The sequence below is a fragment of the Rutilus rutilus genome (assembly GCF_951802725.1).
Source record: "Rutilus rutilus genome assembly, chromosome: 21".
In the NCBI taxonomy this organism is placed as follows: domain Eukaryota; kingdom Metazoa; phylum Chordata; class Actinopteri; order Cypriniformes; family Leuciscidae; genus Rutilus; species Rutilus rutilus.
In genome coordinates this window covers 18,793,034-18,817,317 of record NC_140226.1, presented here as the reverse complement: position 1 = coordinate 18,817,317, position 24,284 = coordinate 18,793,034, and the positions used below count along the sequence as shown (strand labels likewise).

The following is a 24,284-nucleotide window of genomic DNA, read 5'->3' as shown; positions in this document are numbered from 1 at the left end:
AAGATGGATACTAGCCTTGAGAACAACAGCTCTGTTTTATCTACAATTGACAATCAAATCTTCAATGCAGGATGCAGGAAAATGCTGAAATGTGGTTGTGGATTCCACGTCCTCATGATAAATCAGAAGAGAGAGGACAGATACAGCCCCTCTGCTCACGTACGGCTCCCAGAAAAACATCATGACCTTGCAATTACAGCCAACTGGGGAGGATCCATCAAACAGCTCGGAGCATGTAAACGTGTGTGAATACAAGCTCATGTCAAGCCATGACTGTTCAGCTCTCAGGATCACAATCACACTCTGGGTTTAAATACACTCGATCAATAATGGATGGGCCACTACGCTCGCACACCTTCATTCCTTCTTGTTTCTCAGTGGGATTCCTACATATCTGCCAATCTGAAGACGAGAAACACTCAGAGGCTGATCAATATCTCTTCTAAAATGCTGAGATTTAGACCAACAGAATGCATCTCATCATGCATCTCTGTTTTCTTGTTTTCTTGCTAAGGCTTGAGAGAGATCCACACTACATAGATTTTATGAAAAATTGAAGATGATTCCATTTCAGATTATCTCAAGATATAAATGTGATGCCAGACTGAGCAATAAATCTTTTTTCATTCTTTTAGAGCGTAGGAAAAGAAATTATGGATGAATTTCAGAACTAATAGTCCTGACATATCCTCTTTATTCACACATGTCTCCTTCCTTAAATAAGGTACAAAACAGGGCCTAAAACCCACCAATTCATTTAAATTGGTTCGAAACATAGTAGTCAATACTTGAACTGGATCAAAAAAGTCCATAAAAGCTGTCCTAAAACAAGAACGGGTATTGTTCAAAATTCATAATAATAATAATAACTTGGACTTATATAGCGCCTTTCATGGTACCCAAGGTCGTTTGACAAATAGGGGGAGGGATTAGGGGTCAAAGGAAATGTTTTGAGGTGCATATTGAACATGGGCAGAGATGGGGCAGAGTGGACGTGGAGTGGTAGACTGTCTCAGAGTGTGGGAGTACTGGCAGAGAAAGCCCTGTCCCCAAAAGTCTGCAACCTGGTGCGGGGGTTGTCCAGCAGGTCCTTGTCAGAGGACCGCAGGGAACGTGACTGAGTGTAGGGGTGGAGGAGATCTGTGAGGTATTTTGGTGAGAGTCCATGGAGAGATTTGTAAGTGAGCAGGAGGATCTTGTAGGTGATGCGTGACTTGACTGGCAACCAGTGGAGCTGTTGGAGGTTGAGAGTGATATGCTGCCAGGGCTTTGTGTGGGTTAGAAATCTGGCAGCAGAGTTCATGGACATACTGGAGTCTGCTAAGGGCCTTGGTGGGCAGTCCAGACAGGACACCATTGCAGTAATCCAGATGGGAGGTGATGAAGGCATGGATGAGTGTCTCAGTTACTGAATGTGTGAGTGAAGGCCGGAGTCATGAGATGTTTCTGAGGTGGTAGAAGGCAGACTTGGTGATGTTGTTGATGTGGGACCGGAAGGAGAGAGTGGAGTCCAGGATGACGCCCAGGTTGCGTACCTCAGGAGATGGGGAAATGTAGCAGCCATCCACAACCAGGGCCAGGTCTCCAACTTTCCTGAGCAGTGGTGCAGTGGCCACCACCATGAGTTCTGTCTTATTACTGTTGAGTTTGATTAGGACTGGGAGGAGGAGTTTGTGCTGATATTAAGTTGAATCATCGGCGTAGCAGTGGAAGTTGAGTCCATGTTTACGGATAATATGACCTAGGGGTAGTATGTAAATGGTGAACAGAGGACCAAGCACAGAGCCCTGGGGAATGCCATGGTGGCGGGTGCTGGATCAGAGTTAGAGCCATTTAGGGTGATGAATTGTTTTCAGTCTGTGAGGACTGGAACCAGGAGAGTGCTGAGCCACTGAGGCTGATGAGCTCAGAGAGGCGGTGGAGAAGGATGGTATGGGAAACTGTATCAAAAGCTGCAGAAAGGTCAAGGAGCATGAGGATGGTGATGAGGCCATTGTCAGCAGCAAGCAGGAGGTCATTAGTGATTTTGATAATGGCGGTCTCAGTGCTATGGTGGGTTCTGAAACCAGATTGGAGGGGTTTGAAGAGCTCATGGTGGGACATGTGATATTGAAGCTGGGCAGCCACTGCTATTTCCAGGATTTTGCTGAGAAAAGGGAGGTTGGAGATTGGACGATAGCTGTTGGGGTCGTCTGGGTCTGAGCCTGGCTTTTTGAGAGTGGGGATGACTGCAGCCATTTTAAAGCTGGATGGTACCACACCAGAGGCAAGAGATGCATTTATAATGTTTTCCATTAAGTGGCAGAGGATGGGAAGACCTTGGTGGTGGGCATTGGGTCAAGACTGCTGGTTGAAGTCTTGGCTGAGATGACCAGTTTTGTTACTTGGTCGGAGAGAAGGCAGATAGGCAGCACTGAGGTGAGCGGGCAGCTGAGTGGTAAGAGTCCTGTTGGGGCAGTGTGGGGCAGGGGGAGAGCCCAGGAGACTGGAGCTGCTGGTGGATGGTGTCCACATTCTGCTGGAAAAAATCCAGGAACCTGGAGCAGAGGTCAGCTGCATCTGAGGATTTAGCGGCATCAGGAGGGTGAAGAAGACGGTAGATGGTGGAGAAGAGCAATTTGGGGTGTTTTTGTTGGTTACTGATGAGTGTGGAGTAATACCTTGTTTTTGCCTGAGAAAGGGCTTCTTTGTAGTTTGTGACGTGTTCTGTAAATGCTTCACGATGGACAGTGAGGCCGGATCTTCTGTATTGTCTCAAGCCTACGTCCTATGGTCTTCATCCTGCGGAGCTCAGGGGTGAACCAGGGGGCAGGACGAGAGAAAGACACATAACGCGTGGTGAGAGGAGCTACAAAGTCCAGGCTGAGAGAGAGGGCACGTTTGTAGTGTTCCACCATGCCATCAACTGTTTGGTAGGGGTGGTGGGTGGCGAGGTGGGCCGCTAGGGAGTCAGATAGCGTGGAAGTACACACCCGTTTGAGTTCCTGAACGTGATGGCCCGTTTGGTGCACTGCTTTGTGAGAGGCACAGGGACCAAGAATAGGATGCCATAATGGATAACAGCAAGTCCGCCACCACGGCCAAGGCTGCGAGGCTTCTGGATATAGCCATTACCTGTGTGGCATGGTTGAGAGTTGTGAACTCTTGCTGGTTCTGCCATGTCTCAGTAAGGCATAAAAAATCCAGAGATTTTTCCAAGATGAGGTCATGGATAAGGAGGGCTTTGTTATTTAATGAACGAATGATAAGCAGCATGAATGATGTCCTGGTTAGTGCATTGTCAGGGGTGACAGTGTTGTCCACACAGACCAAGGATCGCAGATTTGCATGTGATGGGCATGGTTTGCATCGATGACGTCGCCACTGAGAGGCATGGCACCAAACAGCTGGGACAGACAACGTTTCGTGAGAGTAAACAAACTTATGACGGGCAGCCCTATGGACATAGGGGGAACGACGCAGGAGATGGAGAGATTTTATCACCTCAAGGCAACTCGGGAGATGTATTAGAGTTGTATAACTTGTTTAACTTTGATGAAAGGTTTTGATCCACTTCAAATGTTGACTACTGTTTAAAGCCTGATTTGTGTGATTTGTATTTTTCTAGCATTAAACGTCAAAAAAAGTCTGTGTAAAGGCACGTTCACACCAACAACGATAAATATATTAGCGTCCACACCAGTGGACGATATCATTCTGCTCATTCTAAGCACGTGCTTGTCTGTTGCTTTAAAAGCAAATTCAGAGCAAATTTCCAGTGGCATTGTTGCTAATGCTAATGCTTTATTCTCAAAACATGATTTGATACTAGAATCATAAAAAAAAATCCAAATCATTGCAAATTTATTTTGCTAATGTTATGACTTTATTCTGAGTTAAGTTTTTCTAAACACATTACAAATTTACAGCGAGCTGCCACTCGAACGACATCAACCCCTGGCCACCCAGGCCAAGGTTTGAGAAGCCATTCCCGGAGTGTCAAGTTGGGTGTTGAAAACAGTAGAACAAGGTTACTCGCTGCAATTCGCTCGCAGGCCTCCCTGATTCAAGAGTGTGGTCACCAGAGGACCCAGGATCAATACAGCTAAGAGCTCACTGTTTTCCAGCCAGGGAATCTCGTTTCTGGGAGCAGTTCACGATTCAGGCCAAATGGGGGCCAAGCTCATGCAAGAACGAGCCTTGACGATTCAACAGCTCACAGCATCTTTCAAGGTTGGGTTCTCAACCCCCCTTAGGAAATTTTAGAGGATGCAGGGCCTCATGGCCTCCACGTCACCAGTGTTTCAGCAGAGCCTGCTTCACATGCAGCCCCTACAGTACTGTACAGCACTGAATCCTTGAGTTCCAGCCCAAGCTTGGCAGACGCCTCCGCATCAGGGTTGATCACGGCTACATCGTGGCCCTGACCCCTTGGAAGGACCCTCGTTGGTTCCAATCGGGTGTGGATCTGGGAAGGGTCTCCAGAAGGAAGGTGGTCTCGACAGATGCTTTCAAACACGGGTTGGGGAGCTCTATGCGAGGGCAGGCCGACTTCTGGCTCCTGGTCGAGTGTGGAAAAAAGGCTTCATATCAACTGCCTGGAAATGCTGGCAGTCTTTCTGGCCCTCAGAACATTCCAGCCAGATCTGAAAGGGCATCATGTCTTAGACAACATGGCAGTGGTGTCCAACATAAACCACCAAGGTGGACTCAGATCAAGGCCTCTGTACAAACTGGTGAGACGCCTCCTCTTATGGGCAAAACCCAACCTGGGTACATTATTTTATTCTTTTCTGAAGGGGTCTAGGAGGCTAAACCTGCCCCGCCCCCTCACGGTTCCTACATGGGACCTGTCTATGGTCCTCAGGGCCCTCCCTTCAAGCCACTCCAGCTGGCCGAATTATGACCCCTTTCCCTAAAGACCGCTCTCCTACAAGCCTTACCTTCGGTCAAGCAAGTGGGTGTCTGACAAGCGCTCTCTGTGAGTGCTTCTTACCTTGAGTTTTGGCCTAACGACTGTAAGGTCATCCTCAAACCAAGACACGGCTATGTGCTGAAGAGTGAGGACAGTTCTCGTGCAGTTTCACTGCGTTATTTTATAATCTAATCAAAATCAGTACTCGTTCCCGTTATCTCAGGGAACTGAGGTTACGTTAGTAACAGAGAACGTTCTCAAAGTGATTCCAACGATATGGTTTCTCTGTGCCGTTATCATTATAGCTGTGGTGTGAGAATGGGCCTTAAAAGTAGATAAAAAGTACAAAAGGTAAATACAATAAAAACAATAAATGCAATTATAAAAGTAAACAGTAAATACAAATTTAGACAAAATTAAATTGAAAGGGCCCAAATGATGCTACTTCATGTGTGTGCCAATCTAGTCACATGATCCTTCAGAAATAATTCTAATATGCTGATTTGGTGCTCAAGAAACATTTCATATATTATCAATGTTGAAAATAGTTGTGCTGCTTAGTATTTTTGTGGACACTGTGATCCACTTTTTTCAGGATTCTCTGATGTAGAGAAAGTTCAAAAGAACAGGATTTATTTGAAATAGAAATCTTTTGTAACATTATAAATGTCTTGTGTTAATCTTGTGGTAACTGGTATGAGTGCAGAATTTTTTTTGCATTTAAAATGACAAAGGGAATTTCACTACAATACTTTGAATATCAATTTAATACAATTATGGAATACTCTGATTCTAACTGTTGGATATAGTCAAGAAGGTCAAGGCCTCCATATTCATAGAATGTGCACATGCACTGTTTGCATACTTCAGATGTTTAATTAGTCTTGTTGTCTAGTACATTTTTAAAAACTTCTACTCTTGTAAGCTGACAGTGATTTTAAAACTGATCATTGCTCAGCCTCCATTATAACTAAGAGAAAGTGAGAAAATAAAAGTGAATTCTGCTTACACATGCTCAAACACTCACCACAATCTACAGAACCACATTAATTAGTATATCCAAGCAAAGTAAAACAGGTTGCATTTATTAAACTTGCACTTAAAAGCAGAGAGAGGGCAAAAATAAAACGTGCTATTGATCAGCCTGAACGAGCATCCAGGAACGTCCGATTCAGGCTTTATTATTGAAGTGTACACAAGTCTGTAGAAACCAAAAGCACTGTCAGAGGGTCACCAGAGGATTGTGGGAACTGAAGAGTGGGTATGGGAGCGTGTTACATTTTTCTTTTAAATAGTTTGCTTAAAGAATGACCAGTATATTCTCACGTACAAACTGTCCTTGCACTAACAGTCCAAAATAAAGAAAAAAAAAATTAACAAAACATTTGGTAAACATTCTCCACTAAAGGCAGTTCCCTTATATATACTGTGATTTCATCTTTCATTTTGTTTACATAAACAAGTTTAATAACATATCAATCAGTGGTTATTTAACAATTTGGGAAAAAAAGAGAAAAAGCACAAAAAAAATTGTATACTCTTTTACAAGTAAATAAAAAGATCTTTTCTCATCTTTTGTTTTCTTCAGGGCGCAGCATAGATTTCAGCGGTTCGTCTTGTGTCGGTGGGTGTTAGCGGATTCATTTCCTCGTATTTTCTTGGTTTTGTCTGTCCTCTCTTTTTATGCTATTACATAATTAGATTCTTACATACAAATATTGACAAAAAGATGGCTTAAATCACCAAAGCCATCCAGTCTTTTTTCAATATCAATGGATAGTCAAAGGCGGTGGGCGGGGCTTCAGGGGGAGAGGGGGATCATAGCTGGCCGTCGCTACAGTGGGCGTCTGGGCTGTCCGTCTGCTTCTCTGCGTCCTGACCGGGCAGCTCTTTCACCATGAGCGAGGCGCTTTTCTCGGAAAACTCCTCCCCATCCGGCTCCAGGCCTTCAGGACAGGGAAGTTTCAACAACTCCTCTCTGAGCTGAGCTGTGTGCCTCTGCAAAAAAACACATGGAATCAGTTTCCAAAAGACAACAAATGACACAATTTACATTGATATGACAGTGTTGTACCTTTAGCGCAGCTGCGTGATGAGACATGGTTCGGCCGACTCTCTTATCGCTGCTGTACTGCTGAATATCACAGATCCAGCCCTCGCACTGCGCCATGATCTCCGCTCGCTTCATATAGAAGTGTCGATGGATCACCTGCACGCATACACGCACACGGTTAGTGTTAAAAAACACATTATCAGTGTTCTTGGAAAAAAGAATTGTATATCAGTTCCCATAGAGCCCATAAATCAAACGCAAACCTCATATATTCAATTTTTAGTAGCACTAGAAAACCATCTGCTGATCTTCAGATTGAGCCTCCAGTGACCTATCGGATTCATAAAGACCAGATGACGAGCGCACCACACAGATAACCAGCAGTCACTGCCTGTCCGCGCATGTTAATACGAACAAACTAAGTGACCTTTTCGGTAACAAAGACCATAGGCAGGAAAGAGAAGAACTCCGTGCTCACACAGACACACACTTCCTCCGAATCTGTCCAAAGGCGAGAGCTGACTCACTCGTTCATTCTGCGTCTCCTAGATATTCCTCCTCTCCATCTCACTTTGTTTTCTAAACACGTCATACAGAGTGACGGTGTATTAAACTGCAGACGTGAGCGTGAGGAGTTGTTAATGTCAGTCACAACACCCTGATTTAACAGAATCAGAGTCGTTTCCCCAGACACCGGGAGTGGTTCTTAGGTTGATTAAAACAGCAACAACAAACTTTGTACCACCTGAAAAGGATTTCCATTGTACCACCTTTTGGTGCGTTCAAGTCCTCCTGGGAAATTTGTACTTACGGGGTGGGAAGTCGTGTTTACGACGGCAGGTGCGTTCAAGTCACTTTCACCGGAGTAAGATGGTGGTGTACTTTCTCTTAATTAATCTCACAAAAATACAGTAAGGTTCTTAAACTCTAGTTCTAGAAAATGAAGAACAAATTTATGTGCATCAGGTGTGCTTTGATTTTTTTAAAAGCATAGGCTTTTTTATGTTTTTAGTTCATTTATGAAGCCACTGCAAACTTTATCATTACATAAGCTATTACATTGTTATATTATAATGCCATCATAGTCTGTGCAGGCAATTAGCTTACTCCGCTGTAAATAGAAAAGCCTGACAATATCACTGCTAAATACCTTTAAGTATTGATTTTCCGCCATGTTTCTCACTTACACGCGCCCAACTCGTAAAGATCGGGGATTAAAGAAAATCCCGACCTCCTCACTCGTATTTACGATATTGTAGTGGCGTTCATGTGCGTTCAACTTGAAAATACGATCTTTACAAGATGACTTGAACGCACCATGTGTTATGATAGTGGCTCTTTAAAGTATTAAACAGAATTAGGATCTAAACAATTCATGAACTTTTCATTTTGTCTCATTTCAGTCATAACATTACAATATTAATGCAACTTTTTGAGAATAAAGTCAAAATTGCAAGAATACAGTTGTGGGGCTATGAGATTAAAATTGTAATGGTACAAGAAAAAAAAGTTATGTTATGAGGAAAAAAAGATGTTTGAGAAAGTCAATGTTATGAGAATAAATTTGTAATGTTTTGAGAATAAATATATAAATGTTTCAAGAATAAAGTCGTAATGTTACAAGAAAAAAGTCTTAAATGTTTTGAGAAAGCCGGAATTCTACGTGAACAATTTTGAACAAATTATGTTTTGAGAATAAATGTATAATGTTTAAAGAATAAAGTTGTAATGGTTATGGGAATAAAGTCATAATGCTACGAGAACAACTTTGTACTGTTTTGAGAAAAACATTTTTAATGTTATGAGAATAAAGTCATGGTTTGCAAAAAAAAGTCAATGTTTTGAGAAAAACTCTGAATAAAGTCATAACATTATCAAAATAAATTTGCAATGATTTGGATTTTTTTTTTATGATTCTAGTATCAAATCAATGTTTTGAGAATAAAGTTACATTGTTACAAGAATAAAGGTAATGTTTTGATAATACATTTCTAATCTTCTTAGAATAAAATCAATGTTTTGAGAACACATTTTTAATGTTTTCTGAACAAAGTTGTAATATTATGGAAATAAATGTGTAATTTTTTTGAGAATAAAGACGTAATGTTTTAACAAAAATTTATGCTTTGTGTGATTCTCAAAACATAATATAAATCTTCATATGAGTAATGAGTATTAAAAACTATACAATAAGCAAAATACCATCCATGTCTGAAAAACCTTGATGCCATTTGATTTTTAACTATAAATAAGATTCATTAAAAAAATCAGGTTACACACCAACTGAACAAAGGCAGAATACTCTTGAATCCACACCAAAAACTCTAGTGGGAAAACAGCCTTATAAACAGCTTCTGCAAAATCCACCTGTTGTGTCTTCACTAACACACACAGTCTCTCCCAGGATTAAGACGTGCACTTTAACCTGCTTGTAAAAGCTGAGACACTGTTCGGATCAAACTTCTGGGGGGAAAAAGACCGAGCGCAGGCGAGAGGGATTCAGGAATGAGTGCATGTGATCGATGGTCTTGCCAGTGTTGCCATGGAAACCCCGGCTGCCACTGCACATTACTCCCTGGCTCTGAGCTCAACCTCACCGGCCTTATATCTCTCTCTCTTTTGCTGTCTCGCTTCATCCATCCATCCTTCATAAATCTATCTTTCTCTCAAACACAAAAAGGTCAACCACCCAGACATGTGACTGTTACAGCCTCTCCCATAATATTGCGTTTGTTTCATATTCATTCAGTTCCTAGAACATGTGTAATGATATTGGAAAGCGAGAGAGAGAGAGAGAGAGAGAGAGAGAGAGAGAGAGAGAGAGAGAGAGAGAGAGATGAAAAAGGGTTAGAAACCGAAATGCCATTTAAAAGAAAATGAACATGAGTGTAGTTACGGTGTAAGGTTGTTGTGCAGGAGCGAGTGTGTGTGTTTCCTCTCCCTCTTCTGAAGTCAGCAGCCCACTATTTATTACCATGCATGACTGGCTCTTTGTGTGTGTGTGTGTGTGTGTGTGTGTGTGTGTGTGTGTGTGTGTGTGTGTGTGTGTGTGTGAGAGAGATATCGCTACGATATATTCAGATTTTTTTTTATTTTTTTTATCACATGTGTGTGAATCTGTATGGATGTACTACACTCCAAAACACTGTTTCATATAGTCCAATGGCAGAAGCAGCAATAGAAATGTTGATTTTAAATAATTAAAATTCATTCCACACAAGTGTTTAAAAAATTAATTATTTTAGCCAAAATTTGCATGCTACATATTTGTGCCTGCAAATGCTGATTTTAAATACTTCAAATTCATTTAACACAAAAAATTGGTATTTTAGTATAATTGGTATTTATAAAATTGGTAATTAATATATATTTTTTTTTTACTATTTTACAATTGCTTGCGCTGCATTGTGCCTGCAACTATGAGTGGAGTTTCACTAATGAGGTTCTATCTTCTGTAAGGATGCTGCCTATGCACATGTAGGTAGGGATGTGACGGAGAGGAAATTTACCCAACGGTTAACCGACGCGTGACAACACCGTTGGAGTTTCTCTCTTTTCCACCTCGCTTTTAAATAGTTAATGAATGCCTGTGCGCATTTTACGAATTAGCAGCAATTTGGGGGCGAACGATGATGGGGGCGATGCCACGGTGGGCAAGTGATGTAATTGGTGTGTGGCTGAACACTGTGTAACACCAGTAACACTGACAATCGCAGCAAGCCTAGTAGTAGGCAATTAACTAGGTTTTGGAAATTACCCTACAAGCCCCGATATACTTCAAGCAAAATCGAAGGACGGACTCAGCAGTGTGGGCGGCGTTAGATGTTCAATAACAGTATATCGCTGCTCACATATTTCGAAACTTCGTTTTACCCCTAAACGAAGAACGAAAAAGAACTTCAGCGTGAGTATATCGGGGCCTTAAATGTCCATGTGCTTGGGCTATTTAAGATTCTGCTGAACTTATGTCTGATAAAACCAACTTCAATCTCCATGTAGATGACGTCACAGGTCTCTCTTAAAAGAGCTGAAAGCAAATGTCTGAGGGGATGAGAGAGATCCTTTCTCAACACAAAAAGCTCTACACTAAAGCTCCCATGATTCAACCTGCCCTCAATACCTTACATTCAGGCCCATGGAGTCTTCAAACAGTCTACACACTTAATACATCCTCAGCTCCATGCATGTTTGTTTATTAAACATTTTGCCTAGTTTCATTATATATTCAGTAACTAATATGAGATTTAAATCCATTTCACATAATTATGCATATTCTGTCTGGGCCAATACATAATTCATCAGTAAGTATGAGTCCTATACGAGCTTCTGTGTTATAGCAGTCGATGCCCAGCCTGGCTCGGTTCTGCCCAAACGACAGCCCCACGGCCCTTTATCCCTCCGAACAATGCTCTGGTTGCCATGGCAACAGCCTGTTTAGTGTCCACTGTGGGATACAGAGGTAATGTACCAGCCACATAACTGCCTGAGGTGGCGAAGCAGCCGTTAGGCATGACATCAAACTCACAAATACCAGCTGAAATACCCATACTAGACCTAAGATGACATGGACGGATAATGCCAGTGTGTGGTGTGATTTCACGTAGTCTGATCTGGCTACTGATTTTTCAACTATATGACAGTCTGAGAGAGTAAACACTCACAAAATACACACTCATGACCCATATTTCTAGAGTTCAATGCATGCTTTTGGTCTGATCATGGAGTTTATGTTTGATAATTAGATGAGTGCACACTTTTGGGTCAGCACATTCATGATTCGTATCCCTCCTTCAAAAACTCAGTATTTTCACTCATTTATATTCTGATTCAGGCAGCTCCTTTCTCCTCTCTCTCTTTTCACTGAGCATATGGATGATTGCTATCTAGTGGTGGGGGCCATATCAAGGACAAAAGGAAATCAAAACAAAGAGGGGAGAAGATGAGAGGGTGGAGAACATCATTATCTATCTAAAAGTAAAAAAAAAAAAAAGATAGGACAACTCAAAATGTGCTGCTGACACATAGTGGACAAAAATCACCTCAGGCATATATATATATATATATATATGATAAAAAATGGCTGTAAAAAATAAATCTGCATTGTTTATCCTTTTGATCTTTCATTCAAAAAATTCACAAAAATCTAACCTTTCATTGAAGTAAAAGAATTGAAAGTGGGGGGAAATCACATTATAAAATAAATGTTTTTCTCCAAAACACGCTGGCCATAATTGTTGGCACCCCTAGAATTTTTTATGAGAAAAATTTCTCTGAAGTAGATTCCCATTAATATTTACCTTTTTTAGCACACCAGGGTGACTAGGAACATGAAATTGTCCAGCTATGACTTCTTGTTTCACAGGAGTTTAAATATGAGGAAACACAAAGGCCAAATTCAATTTGGCCACCACTATATATATATATATATATATATATATATTAGGGGTGGCACGGTTCACAAAACCCACGGTTCGGTTCGTATCACGGTTTTAGGGTCACGGTTTTCGGTTCTGTACGGTTCATGTTGTTGTTTTTTCTTTTAATCTTTAACACTCCAAAAATTTACTTCAGCATATGATATATAGCTGAATTATCTAATTATTTATTTATTTATTTCATAAATGGGGTGTGTTTGCAAAACGCAGCTTCTCATTTCCCATTCTGAAGTAATATGAGTGAGCAGTCACCCTGAGGAAACTTTCAGTGGCCCTGGAGGTCCATCATCTGTAGAGCTACGTGGGCTGTGTTGGACCGTTATTTGTCAATTTATCCTCGTGTCTCGTCATCATAGGCGGGACATGTCCCCACCATTTTTTGCCAGGGTTGATATTATCTTGCAGCACGGGTGTACCAATACAAATAAATAAAACATTTCCAGTTAACTAGCAAAGTATTTGTTTCATTCGTTTGTTAAATAAGAAGCAATTTAGCGCTGAAATGTGTTTTTTTAATCAAGTGATCAAAGTGCTCGTTGCAGTTGCGATCAGTGGTGCTGATACAGTGTTCTCGTGGCTCGCGCACACACCGCAGCGGCCGCACATTCATCACTCGGACGCGCGCTTCAATCCATTGAGGAGACTCAAGGCTACTCGTTCCGATTAAATAATAAAACAAAATTCATACAAATCGGTCCCTGCTTGATATACAACCGCTGATAAACATAATCGGTTTTGATAAAGAAAAAAATATATACGAGCGCAGATTAGAACTCAGAACCTTTGATACGCTTGGCAAGTTCTGCCACTGGACCATTAGGCTACGTGGAACAGTCGATCTATGTAGCCTATTTATTCACATGAAAAAAACAACATATAGTGGAGTAGATCTCATTAAATGTCTAGGTAAACTCAGTGTACTATATAAATCGATTGCTGGACATTGTAATGTAATTCTACATATGTCTGATTTATGATTTAGCATTGTATTAGCACGGGCACGAGGCTACATTGCGCATGCGTCGAACCGTGCAAACCGCGCGACGCACACGCGCACCGAACCGAGACAAGCGAACCGAACGGTTCGGATGTTTTTTCATGTACCGTGCCACCCCTAATATATATATATATATTTGTGGAGTGCTGCAGAGATTGTTGTTCTTCTGGAAGGTTCTCCTCTCTCCAAAGAGAAACGCTTGGTCACCTCCCTGACTAAGGCCCTTCTCCCCCAATTGCTCAGTTTGGCCGGGTGGCCAGCTCTAGGAAGAGTCCTGGTGGTTCCAAACTTCTTCCATTTACCGATGATGGAGGCTACTGTGGGACCTTATATATGTATACCATATATACACTGTAAATAGATATGCGTTTCATGTCTGTGAGGCAAGTAGCCTATCACAGAGTTCAGGGAGACCGAGATGGCAGAAAGCACATCCTTTTTTATTTTTTTTTATTTAACAAAAGCACATTTTGTTGTTATTGTGAGTGTACACAAATAAAAGTAAACCCTTTACAGTTTTGAATGATGCATTACTGCTATGTTGAGCTTTCCTTCTACCCTGACGAATCCCCCCCCTCCCTGCTGCTGAAAAACACTACCCACACAGCATGCTGCTGCTGCCACCACCACATCTTACTGATGATGAGCAGTGTCTGGTTTCCTCCATACATGATGCTTGGAACTAGAGGTTCATCAGACCAGAGCAGTGTCTGGTTTCCTCCATACATGATGCTTGGAACTAGAGGTTCATCAGACCAGAGAATCTTGTTTCTCACAGTCTGAGAGAGTCCTTTAGGTGCTTTTTTTTGGTGCAAATTCCAAGTGGGTTTTCATGTGTCTTCACTAAGGGGAGGCTTGAGTCTGGCCACTCTGCCATAAAGCCCAGAAAAGTGTTGCAGAAATGTTTGTCCTTCTGTAAAATTTCTCCCATCTCCATATATGAGCTCAACCAGAGTGACCATCAGCTTCTTGGTCACCACTCTAACCAAAGCTCATCTACATCGATCGCTCCATTTGGCCAGGAGGCCAGCTCTAAAAAGAGTCCTGGTTGTTCCAAACTTCTTCTATTAAGGATTATGGAGGCTACATGCTTCTGTGAACCTTCAATAAAGGTGTATCCTGACACAATCCTGTCTCTGAGCTCTACATGCAGTTCTTTTGACCTCATGGCTTGGTTTTTGCTCTGATTTTCAGAATCAGATTTCTGCTCTGATTTTCATTTTCAGATGTTGGACCTTTTATTGAGACTGAGGTGTGTGCCTTTCCAAATCAGGTGAAATTGAATTTGCCACAGGTTAACTCCACTCAAAGTGTAGTAACATCTACAAGCGAAATTGGAATGCTCCTGAGCTAAATTCCAAGTGTCCCAGAAAAGGGTACGACTTCTCATGCAATGTAATTATTTAAGTTTTTTATTTTTAAGAAATTTGCAAAGTTGTCCCAAGTCAGTTTTTTGCTTTGTCATTAGAGTATGGAGGGTAGATCGATGAAGGAAAAAAGTAATTTAAAGTAGTATTTGCAAAATATGACTGCAATTTAAAAATTTTAATTTGCGATTTAAATATATTTAAAAATGTTATTTATTCCTGTAGCAAAGAAGAGCATTTATTTAAAACATTTTTTTTATACAAACAGACCATAAACTTTTGAATAGTACTGTATATAACATACACATGTAACGTATGTATGTGTGTGCGCGTGTATATACACACATACACAAATTATTAATATGTATATAATAAATATTGTATTATATAGAATTTCCCCCCCCAAATATTTTCTCCAAATATCGCATGTTTACATGTGCATGCATGAACCTCGGGCACCCTTTCATGAGCCGATAAGTGTTTGTGATGAATGATATCTAACCTCTTTAAAGCAGGGTGAAGGGTTGCGGATCTGTTCTAGCATGGCCCACTTGACGGTGGCCTGCCGGATGTTTCCGTCGTACTCTCTGGAACTCTGCGTTCCACTCGGCGTGCCCCGGGAACGCTCGTAACCTGGTTCGTTGAAGTATGGCTCAGCCACCAGGATCAGAGACTGGATTGATACCAGCACCTAAAATAGACAGACACACACATGTGTTATAAATCCAAGGTGGAAAGACACACAGATCAGGTGAAAAGGTGAAGAACACACAGCTCTCTGTGACCAAAGCACTACTGTCCCAGTGCCCGATTTCCATTTATTGATCGGCTGGACACTAACTGTAGCACTAATCAATGGAGACATTTCTATGAACTGCTGGCAGCAGTACATGAGCACAAGCGAGAGGAGAGAGAGGAGCAGAGCCTGATCAGATCAATATTACAGGGTGAAACAGCTCCCCTGCCTATTATTTAGAGAGGTATGATGGAGGGAGGAAGGGAGGGAGGGAGGGAGGGAGGGAGGAGGGGTTGAGATGTGGGCAGATAATTACTGTAGAGAAGCCAGGATGGGAATGTTGTAAATGCTTAATGGTCGATGTGTAGGTGATATGACTAAATGCTCTCAAAGAAAAGTAAAAATGAGAGCTGTTCTCTCCGGCATTCCACTGCTTCAGAACTACCGAAAATAATCATCCTCACTTGTGCAGTATCGGTATCAGTATCGGAAGTGAAATCCTTCCTTACTAATGAGCATGAACAGGAGAGTCAAGGACAGCTTAAAAAAAAAACTGATTATTTAAGAAAGAGAAACTACAAACGAACGGGATTTGGCTCACCTGTAGAAAGCTAGATGTCTGAGGGTTCCATTTCTCCTCGGGACGCCCGTGCCAGGTGTTCAGGATACTTAAACACACCTGGTTGTTACCGAAGGGATGACAGGAGGTGGAGATGAAGAGAAGACAAAAAAAATTATGGTTAAACTAAACAATGATTACAAGTCAGAGGAGGAAGCTTATTAGGGATTGACAGTTATAAATCAAACAGGCAAATAAATTCAGGTCCATATTTCTTTGATTATTGACATTGGCATTAAAATATTTTTTTTTGTAAAAATATAATACAATAAAATAAAATACAAATAACATTATTTTTGTATTTCCATTCAGTCAATATTCAGACATTTTTGACATTATCGCAATGAGCTGTAAAACAAAATAAAAAAACACTTGTAAAAATAAGAATATAACAACATTATTTTTATATTTACAACCTACAGTCTATTTATCGGTATCGGTATTGGCCACTGAAAAATCTGAGAAAACGGGAAGAAAACACTAACCTTTCCATCGTTGTAGAGGTTTGGATTGAAGCGGACGCTGTGGCCACCAGTGGTCTCCAGATTAACAAGAGGAGGGGAGTTCGGGTAATCTTGAGGGAAGTAGACATCAAATTCAAAACAGCCGTTGGCATATGGTGTGTCTGCGGGCCCTGTTATCAACACCTGAAAGAAAAAGCAGGAAAACAGCCATTAAAACGGGAAGCCTCCAATCATTCAAAGGTGACAAAAATTAACATGAAAGCATTGTGTTGAACAGCACAGGAATGATTGTGCGTGTCTAAACCATGTTTGTAGAGAGAGTGTGAACAGATACAGGCAGAGACGTGAGTCAGAGAGAGGCAGATCGGAGGACTTGTATGCCATCCAGTAAATCTCTCTCCACTGCAGGCAGTAGAGCTGCACTCAGGCGTAAAGACTGTTTTGACATGACCATTCAAACGCAACACTAAACACACACAAAGCTGTGCTCACACAGCTCACAAAGCTCAGTTTACTGTTAATGTCCATTACGACTGTATGAAGTGTGGAGGAGGCCTGGCCCGCTGTTAGGGGTCAGTGTAAACAGACAGAGCAGTGAGTGGCCAGTCTGACTGGGGCTCCGCTTGTGGTCTGGCCTGTCCTGTCCGAGCTCAAGCCAGACACATTGACATTTACACACTTAGAAAGCAGCCAGGGTCAAAAACACATCTCAAATGTCATTAGGAAGAGTATGTGCACTCTTAAGTGTGTGTGTAAGAGACCAGAGGACAGCGAGACAAGCAAGTGACTGCTGGGATTCATTGCAGTTGTTTTGTCATGCAGCAGAGATCGAAAGGTTCATGTTGACCCACAGTAAACAGCAGGGCTTGAGTCTGTCCTGGTCTGCTCTCATAATCAGCACTGACATATCCGATTCTTTAATTTTATTCATTTATTTGTGCAATTAATCGATGCACATTATTTGAATATTAACTTGTTTTAAATTATAAAAATGTATATAAAGAAATGTATAATTTATATGAATTATAAATCAAGTTTACTCTATTTTTCATTTATGTATATATAATATTTTGCACAATGAATGTTTACTTATTAAATGATGCCATTAATCATGCTCATCCATCTGCATTTTGCATATATTGAGTAAAATTTGTTATAATTCCTCCACAGAGTTTCAGTGATCAACAAATGCTCTGTGAATCAGTTTGACAGAATCATCAAAAATAACCAGTATAAAAGCATGATTTGTTTACGAATCTGACATCGTTGCTAATAATGTAGTTGATTGCATAAATGTTATGGAGCGAATTATGTGCCATAATTAAACAAACAAATCCAGCATTTTGCAAACAAACTCGATCTACTTCGCAAAGGAAAACTCGACTCGCAAACAAACTCGATCTGCTTTGCAAAGGAAAACTCGACTCGCAAACAAACAGAAAGCAATGTGCAAGTACAAAGGTCAGTTTGAGTGAAAATGCACTGGAGTAACAAATATGTATTGTGTTTTACAAATATAAATAAATGAGCCAAGATAATACTTCACAAATAAATACAAAACATCCTACAAATTGCATGTAACCTTTGAACAAATACCAAATCTAGTGCATACAAAAGCATATCTGTCTGTTATGATTGTGTGACACTTGGCTTTTTATGAGATCTCTCGGCTCGATTTTCTTACAAATGTGTCCAGGCAGATTTTCTCACAAAAGCTGGATTTGTTTGTTTAATTATGGCACATAATTCGCTCCATAGAATGCTTCTGGAATAAATCTTACCCGTCTATATGAGATATATTCTGGTCCACAATTGGTGCTTTTAACCTAATTTAAGATGCTGATGTGGCCTAAATCGAACTGTTTTTCGAATCAACAACAATCTCTTTTTTTAAATATATGAGTGTCAGTGGATGGGCCGAGGGTGTCTATCCATACCTTCATGATGTCGAGGCGTTCTTCATCGCAGCGGACAAACACACTGGAGGAGGAGGAGAGAGGGAGGGAGGTGGAGAGCGTGACCGCCTCCTGTGCTAATCGTCGAGCACGGGCGGCACTGTTGGCATCGCTGGCGTTCTTCACCTGAGACAGGTAATGGTAGTTCACCTTAAACACCAGCTTAGAGTCCTCATCCTCACACACCATTTCAAATGTGTCTGTGAAAGAGACCACACACGGACAGTTAGTTATCAGCATTCACAATGACAATGCAATACGCCTGAAAGATATGATCAGATTCACGTTTCATCACATTTCCTCCAGAAACAGGCGTACTGTGAATTCTGAAGGGTCTGTTCTGTGTGAGCCAGTGCAGACATGTTAACAGTCACGTCAGTTGAGATTACCTCATTCGTCTGAGGTTGGGCTAAACCATTTTTGGCAGAACAAAACTCTTGTCATCAATCAGAGCAAAGACAGATGTGAAATGACAACAAGAAAAGCCATTCTACCAGCAAGATAACACAATCCTCCCCATTTCAATTCAGATGCATTGTGCTCCTTCAAATATTTGGTGCACTTAAAGGGAAAAAAGCAGATGAAGGGAAAACAGCAATTTCCATCCATCCACTAACTATTTATTTGGTACAAATGTATATCTATATATATATTAAAAAAAGGGGAAAATAGGTTTAAATCAGGGTTTGTGATCCATTTGGTGTTAATGAAAAGCTAGTAATTAATTAAGTAAACTTTTGGCTGATACCGCTAAGTTGATATTTATTTTCATGTTATGACCAAAAAAACTAATAAATAGCTAATACAAAATTTCTAAACAATTTCTAAATGCTACAAGTGAATTTAAGCATTAAACCATTATAACGTGTAATAGATTCATAAATAATGTAAAATATTCATTTTGACAATTGCTATTAACAGTGTAACTACATTATTAGTGTTTTAAAGAATAATTTAAGTAATAGATGATGGCAAAGATAATCTAAATTTAAAAATAAAGGAAACTGATGACTTAAAAAAAAAAAAAAAAGGTCATTAACCAATATGGTATCGATATCCTTCAACCCCTAAAATATTCTAAATTATTTGGAAAAACATTGTGTGAAATGTTTAATAAAATGCTTAATAAAATGCTTGTTCAAAGAGTAAATTCTATTATACATGCTCTCTAGTCTTATCAGCCAGTAAAAACTCACATGTGTCGAGCAATAGCAGAGATGTGTAGTTCAAGACTCACCAAATTGTAGCTTCTTCATTGCTGCTGTATATTTCTCCTCCATTGAACGCAAGATGGACAGCGGTTTGGGTCTTGTTGCTGCCTTCTTAGAGCTCTCTGCCATCTTCCTCTCTGAGAAACAGAAAACAGACACATCAAAAAATAGTGTGTGAATGTGTGTTTCAGAGTAGCCTGAGGGAGTGTTCGAGTGGGTCACATCTTCCATCCTCTCATCTCTAAACAACCAACACATCCCTACATCCCTACATCCCTCAGGCAAAGTAACCTGATGAGTATGTAACACTACTTTCAGTAAACAAAATATACTGCTTAGAAAAAAGGCCCACTTTGATCATATTTTTTTTTACTTGATAATTAAAAGACTCCCAATGGGACGTGTTTGACTGCAAATTTATTATCTTGATAAATGGCAATAAGCACGAAATGTCATGTTGTTACACAAATGAGTCGCTGCATTTCTGTTCCCTCAATTCAGATTGTTATCGAGAGGGCGCCAGACTAATGACAACGACACCAGCAGACCATCACCACTCCAGTGAGACATATTAGACCTGCGGATAGAGGCCGTTAGAGTAACAACACAATTAAACTTCATATATTTATGGAGCTTTATGGCATTTCCGCCCATTCCGCAGTGGGTGTAGAGACATGTCCCTCCTCACACGCACATGCACTGTGACAGCCAATCAAATTACCATTGCGTTTAACATGGGCGATAACAGCTGCGCTTTGGATACGAGCCACATAAAATCCAACCGACATCGATAGCTCCCACTAACATCAGTGCACGATACTGATGGCGATATCGATACCAAACTATGAGAAACCACTCTCGACCAATCAGACACCCTGACTGCGCAGTCTCTGGCGCTTAAAAAAAAGATGGATTACTAATTAAGCAGTTAAATGGGGTGGTAAGTAATGTCTCACTGCTCTTATCGTATAGATTTTCCTTATGGATGGTGACAGCAGCATTGATCCGCCTCACCACGTTTAACGCCCCTTTCATTCACTCATCACAGAGAGAATGAGAGCAAGAGATACCCAAGGGAGGGTGATAGTTATATGTGGAGATACAGTGACGCAGGAAATTCCCGCACACCTGATGACAAGGGTTTCTGCCTTAGGAACAAATACTCAAAGATTTGAAACTAAATTTCCCTTAGTTTTGCCCTAGAGGACCTGAGAAAGACAGTTTGGAAATGTTAATAAACAGATGTGACTTCTCAAGAGCTTTAGACCCCAGGATTAGGAATTGTCATGGTCACATCCATTTTTATGAGGTCAGCGTAAAAGGGACTAAACTTGATCATACAACCTCCCTGTCTGGAAATGCACCCTGGTCATGACTAAGGGCTGTTGGTTCAAATCTTAAAGAATTAGCACGACATAGATTAAGTCTAGTCTGACAAACGAAACTGCCCAGTAAAGCTGACTCTCCATTTAAAAGTCCTTCGAGAACGCAATCAGGCTTTCGAGAGCCTCTGGTGGGGCTCTGTGCTGAAGAGCCGTTTCTCTTTGGCTTATTTTGTCAGAGCAAACAGTCACTCCATGTCCCCCGGGGCCCTCAGATAAGAAAGGAGTGTGTCTTCAGCCTGTGAAATACACACCATCACTCTCCGGACTGACCACTATACATCCAGCACTTTCCTGCTTTCACTTGTGCTCTGATTCAAGTCTTGAGCACCTAAGAAATCAGACCCTACAGAGACACAGAGCATGAACAGCTTTTCTTTAAAGGGTTTTAGAGGGAAACTGACTTCAAATGGTGCAGTAAAATTCATGGGTAAGACTTGGGTAAGATCAATCTTTTTGTAAACAAACTACCATTCAAAAGTTTGGGGTCGGTAAGATTATTTAAATATTTTTAAGTCTCATTTATTTAGGCTCCATTTATTTAATAGAAAATACAGTAAAAACCTGTAATCAATTACAAATTAATGTGATGGCAAAGCTGAAATTTCAGCAGTCATTATTCCAGGCTTCAGTGTCACATGATCCTTCAGAAATCATTTAAATATGCTGATTTGGTGAAACCGTAATGCTGAGAACAGTTGTTCTGCTTTATATTTTTGCAAAAAAAAAAAAAAAAAAAAAGATTATATTTTTTCAGGATTGTTTGATAAAAGGCTTTGTTTTTTTTTGGTAACAATGTAAGTCTTTGTCACTATTGATGCATCCTTGCTGAATAAAAGTATTAATCTCTTAAAAAAAAAAAAAAAAAAATCTTACTGACCCCATTTAAACTTTTTAAAATTGTACGTATGCATTTTATTTTAATGAGTTGGACTAAATGAGTGCAAAACCACCCCAGGACGCTCTTCATGAAGTTGGTTGAGAATGAGCAAGGAGCTGGAATCTAGACAAAGAGCAACTTTGTTTAAGAAGCTAAAATATACAATGGTTTTGATTCGTTTAAAGGGTTAGTTCACCCAAAAATGAAAATTCTGTCATTAATTACTCACCCTCATGTCGTTCCAAACCCCTAAGAGCTTTTCTAGGCTGGTAAATGCAATTACCTAGTAGCCTATGAAGGAGTGAGACAGCTCTCAGATTTCATCAAAAATATCTTAATTTGTGTTCCGAAGATGAACGAAGGTCTTACGGGGTTGGAACAACATGAGGGTGAGTAATTACTGACAGAATTTTCATTTTTGGGTGAACTAACCCTTTAACATTTTATTGGTCACTAAATTTCCATTATTCCAATTGTGTATTGATGACTTATTGTAGTGTCTAAAATGGAGAAAATAATATAAGTGAAAAATTAGTCAATGTTTCTAAACTGGAAATTCATTAAATACCCATCTGTTAAGCATTTCAATCAAAGTTATTAAAAATGTAACCATTCCATGATTATTTAATAAATAGCACCTAACGGAAGCATTTGGGAAATAGTAGATTGTTCTCACCGTGGTTGGCCTGTCGTAGGTTGGTTGTGGCAGCATAGACGATCTCTGCAGTCTTCTGGATGTCGGGAACTAGCAGCGTCAGGCCTTCTGGCTCTGGGTCAGATGTCTCAGCCTTCATTACCCCTTTACTTTTGTCTTTCTTTGACCTAAGGTGGACAAAGAATCATCATGGGTCACATTTCAGTTTCTGTAGACGCTATAACTTGTTAATTAGGGGTCTATATTTGTGCTTGTGTGCATGTGAACATGTGAAATGTTTCATTGCACATTCAGTGTTGGGTTGAGTGGACCACAAAAATGGCAGAGAAAAGAACAACGGCATGTCCTCAAGAGCTTCTCAACCTCTCATGTCCCCAACCCTGAAACAAACACGCGTTGCTCGTGAGAGGTGCTATAGACACTGAATGCATCAAATGGGCAGCAGATCGTGACTTGTCCCAAAGTAAACCATTAAAAACAACATCCAGCTGTCTTGCAGCTAAGCACACACCCTCACAACATGCATCTTTCATTAAGCAGGAGGACAGAACATGAAAGAGAGAGAGAGACAAAGGAGAAAGAGGACATGAAATCATAAATGTCCTTTGTCAGTAAGTGACGCAGAGGAGAGTAATTAAGATGGCGCTGTCATTCAAGGGTGCACGTATTACTTTATTTTTATATGCATTTAAAAAAACATCTAAAAATTCTAAAAATAAAATCCTTTTAAAAATTTGTTTTAAGTTTTAAATTAAAACCCTAAAACCGTTTTTGTAAAACAAAAACAAAACAAAAAACAAACTAAATGTAATGTTAAAATATAAATATTATTCCTTGACAATACATTTCTAAAAATCAAATTCATAATGTGTATGTGTTGTTGGGTCGAGTGAAAACAGTGGGAAAAACAATTCTAATCTACACTATTTTGCATACACACTATATGAAATGGACAGGTTTGGAACAGCAGAAGCTCAGGTCAGTGTGAAGGTCACTGGAGATTGGAGGCTTTTCACGGGCAACAGAGGAACACTGACTGATCTAGCCGTTACTGTGTGTTATTCTTTTGATGAAACAAAGGTTTTGACTTGTGGCTATAGCATCAGGTTACATCTTGTGGATATAAGTCAGGTTTTTGCATGCAGGTCAGAGACAGTGAGTGTCACAGGGTGAACATCCATCCATCAGCAGTCACTCAGCCCGTCCTCTGTCCCTTAGTTTGACTGACCAGTGTGTGTGTGTGTGTGTGTGTGTGTGTCTGTCTGTCTAAGAGAGAGGAAGAGCGCACCTGAGGCGGTTGGTGTAGGTGTCTACGCAGGTCTTCATCTTGGCCAGTAACATGCCGACAGAGGTCTGACACTCGGTGCGTTCTTCATCCTCCTCTTCTTCGGCAGCGTCTCCTGATAGCGGCAGGAGCAGAGGAACCAGGCTGGTGCAGGTGGAGATGGCTCTTAGCAGCTCCAACAGAGCACGATACAGGGGTACGTGACGCGCCATGTCCAAAACTGCAGGAGACAGTGAGAGAGAGAGAGAGACATTACGTATTAGGGCAGGACACTTATAAAAGACAAAGTCGATTACATCTCTTAAAAGACAGAAGGACAGAGGGAAACAAGGGCCGATCCACCCATACACA

At 40.6% G+C, this 24,284-nt stretch overlaps 1 protein-coding gene across 10 annotated transcripts in view; it reads right to left on the bottom strand.

The window, feature by feature from the left end:
• Positions 1-5,958: 5,958 nt before the first annotated feature.
• Positions 5,959-24,284, bottom strand: part of birc6 (baculoviral IAP repeat containing 6) — a 96,066-nt gene continuing 77,740 nt past the window's right edge. For all 10 annotated transcript variants that reach the window (XM_084393480.1, XM_084393482.1, XM_084393487.1 and 7 more), the window contains 9 exons: positions 23,937-24,153; positions 22,670-22,815; positions 19,758-19,868; positions 18,503-18,720; positions 16,587-16,748; positions 16,084-16,161; positions 15,249-15,437; positions 6,969-7,103; positions 5,959-6,892 (listed from right to left, as the gene is read on the bottom strand). In XM_084393480.1, coding sequence (XP_084249606.1) covers positions 6,713-6,892; positions 6,969-7,103; positions 15,249-15,437; positions 16,084-16,161; positions 16,587-16,748; positions 18,503-18,720; positions 19,758-19,868; positions 22,670-22,815; positions 23,937-24,153 — 1,436 coding nt within the window. In that variant the 3' untranslated portion in view covers positions 5,959-6,712. The remainder of the gene's footprint in view (positions 6,893-6,968; positions 7,104-15,248; positions 15,438-16,083; positions 16,162-16,586; positions 16,749-18,502; positions 18,721-19,757; positions 19,869-22,669; positions 22,816-23,936; positions 24,154-24,284) is intronic.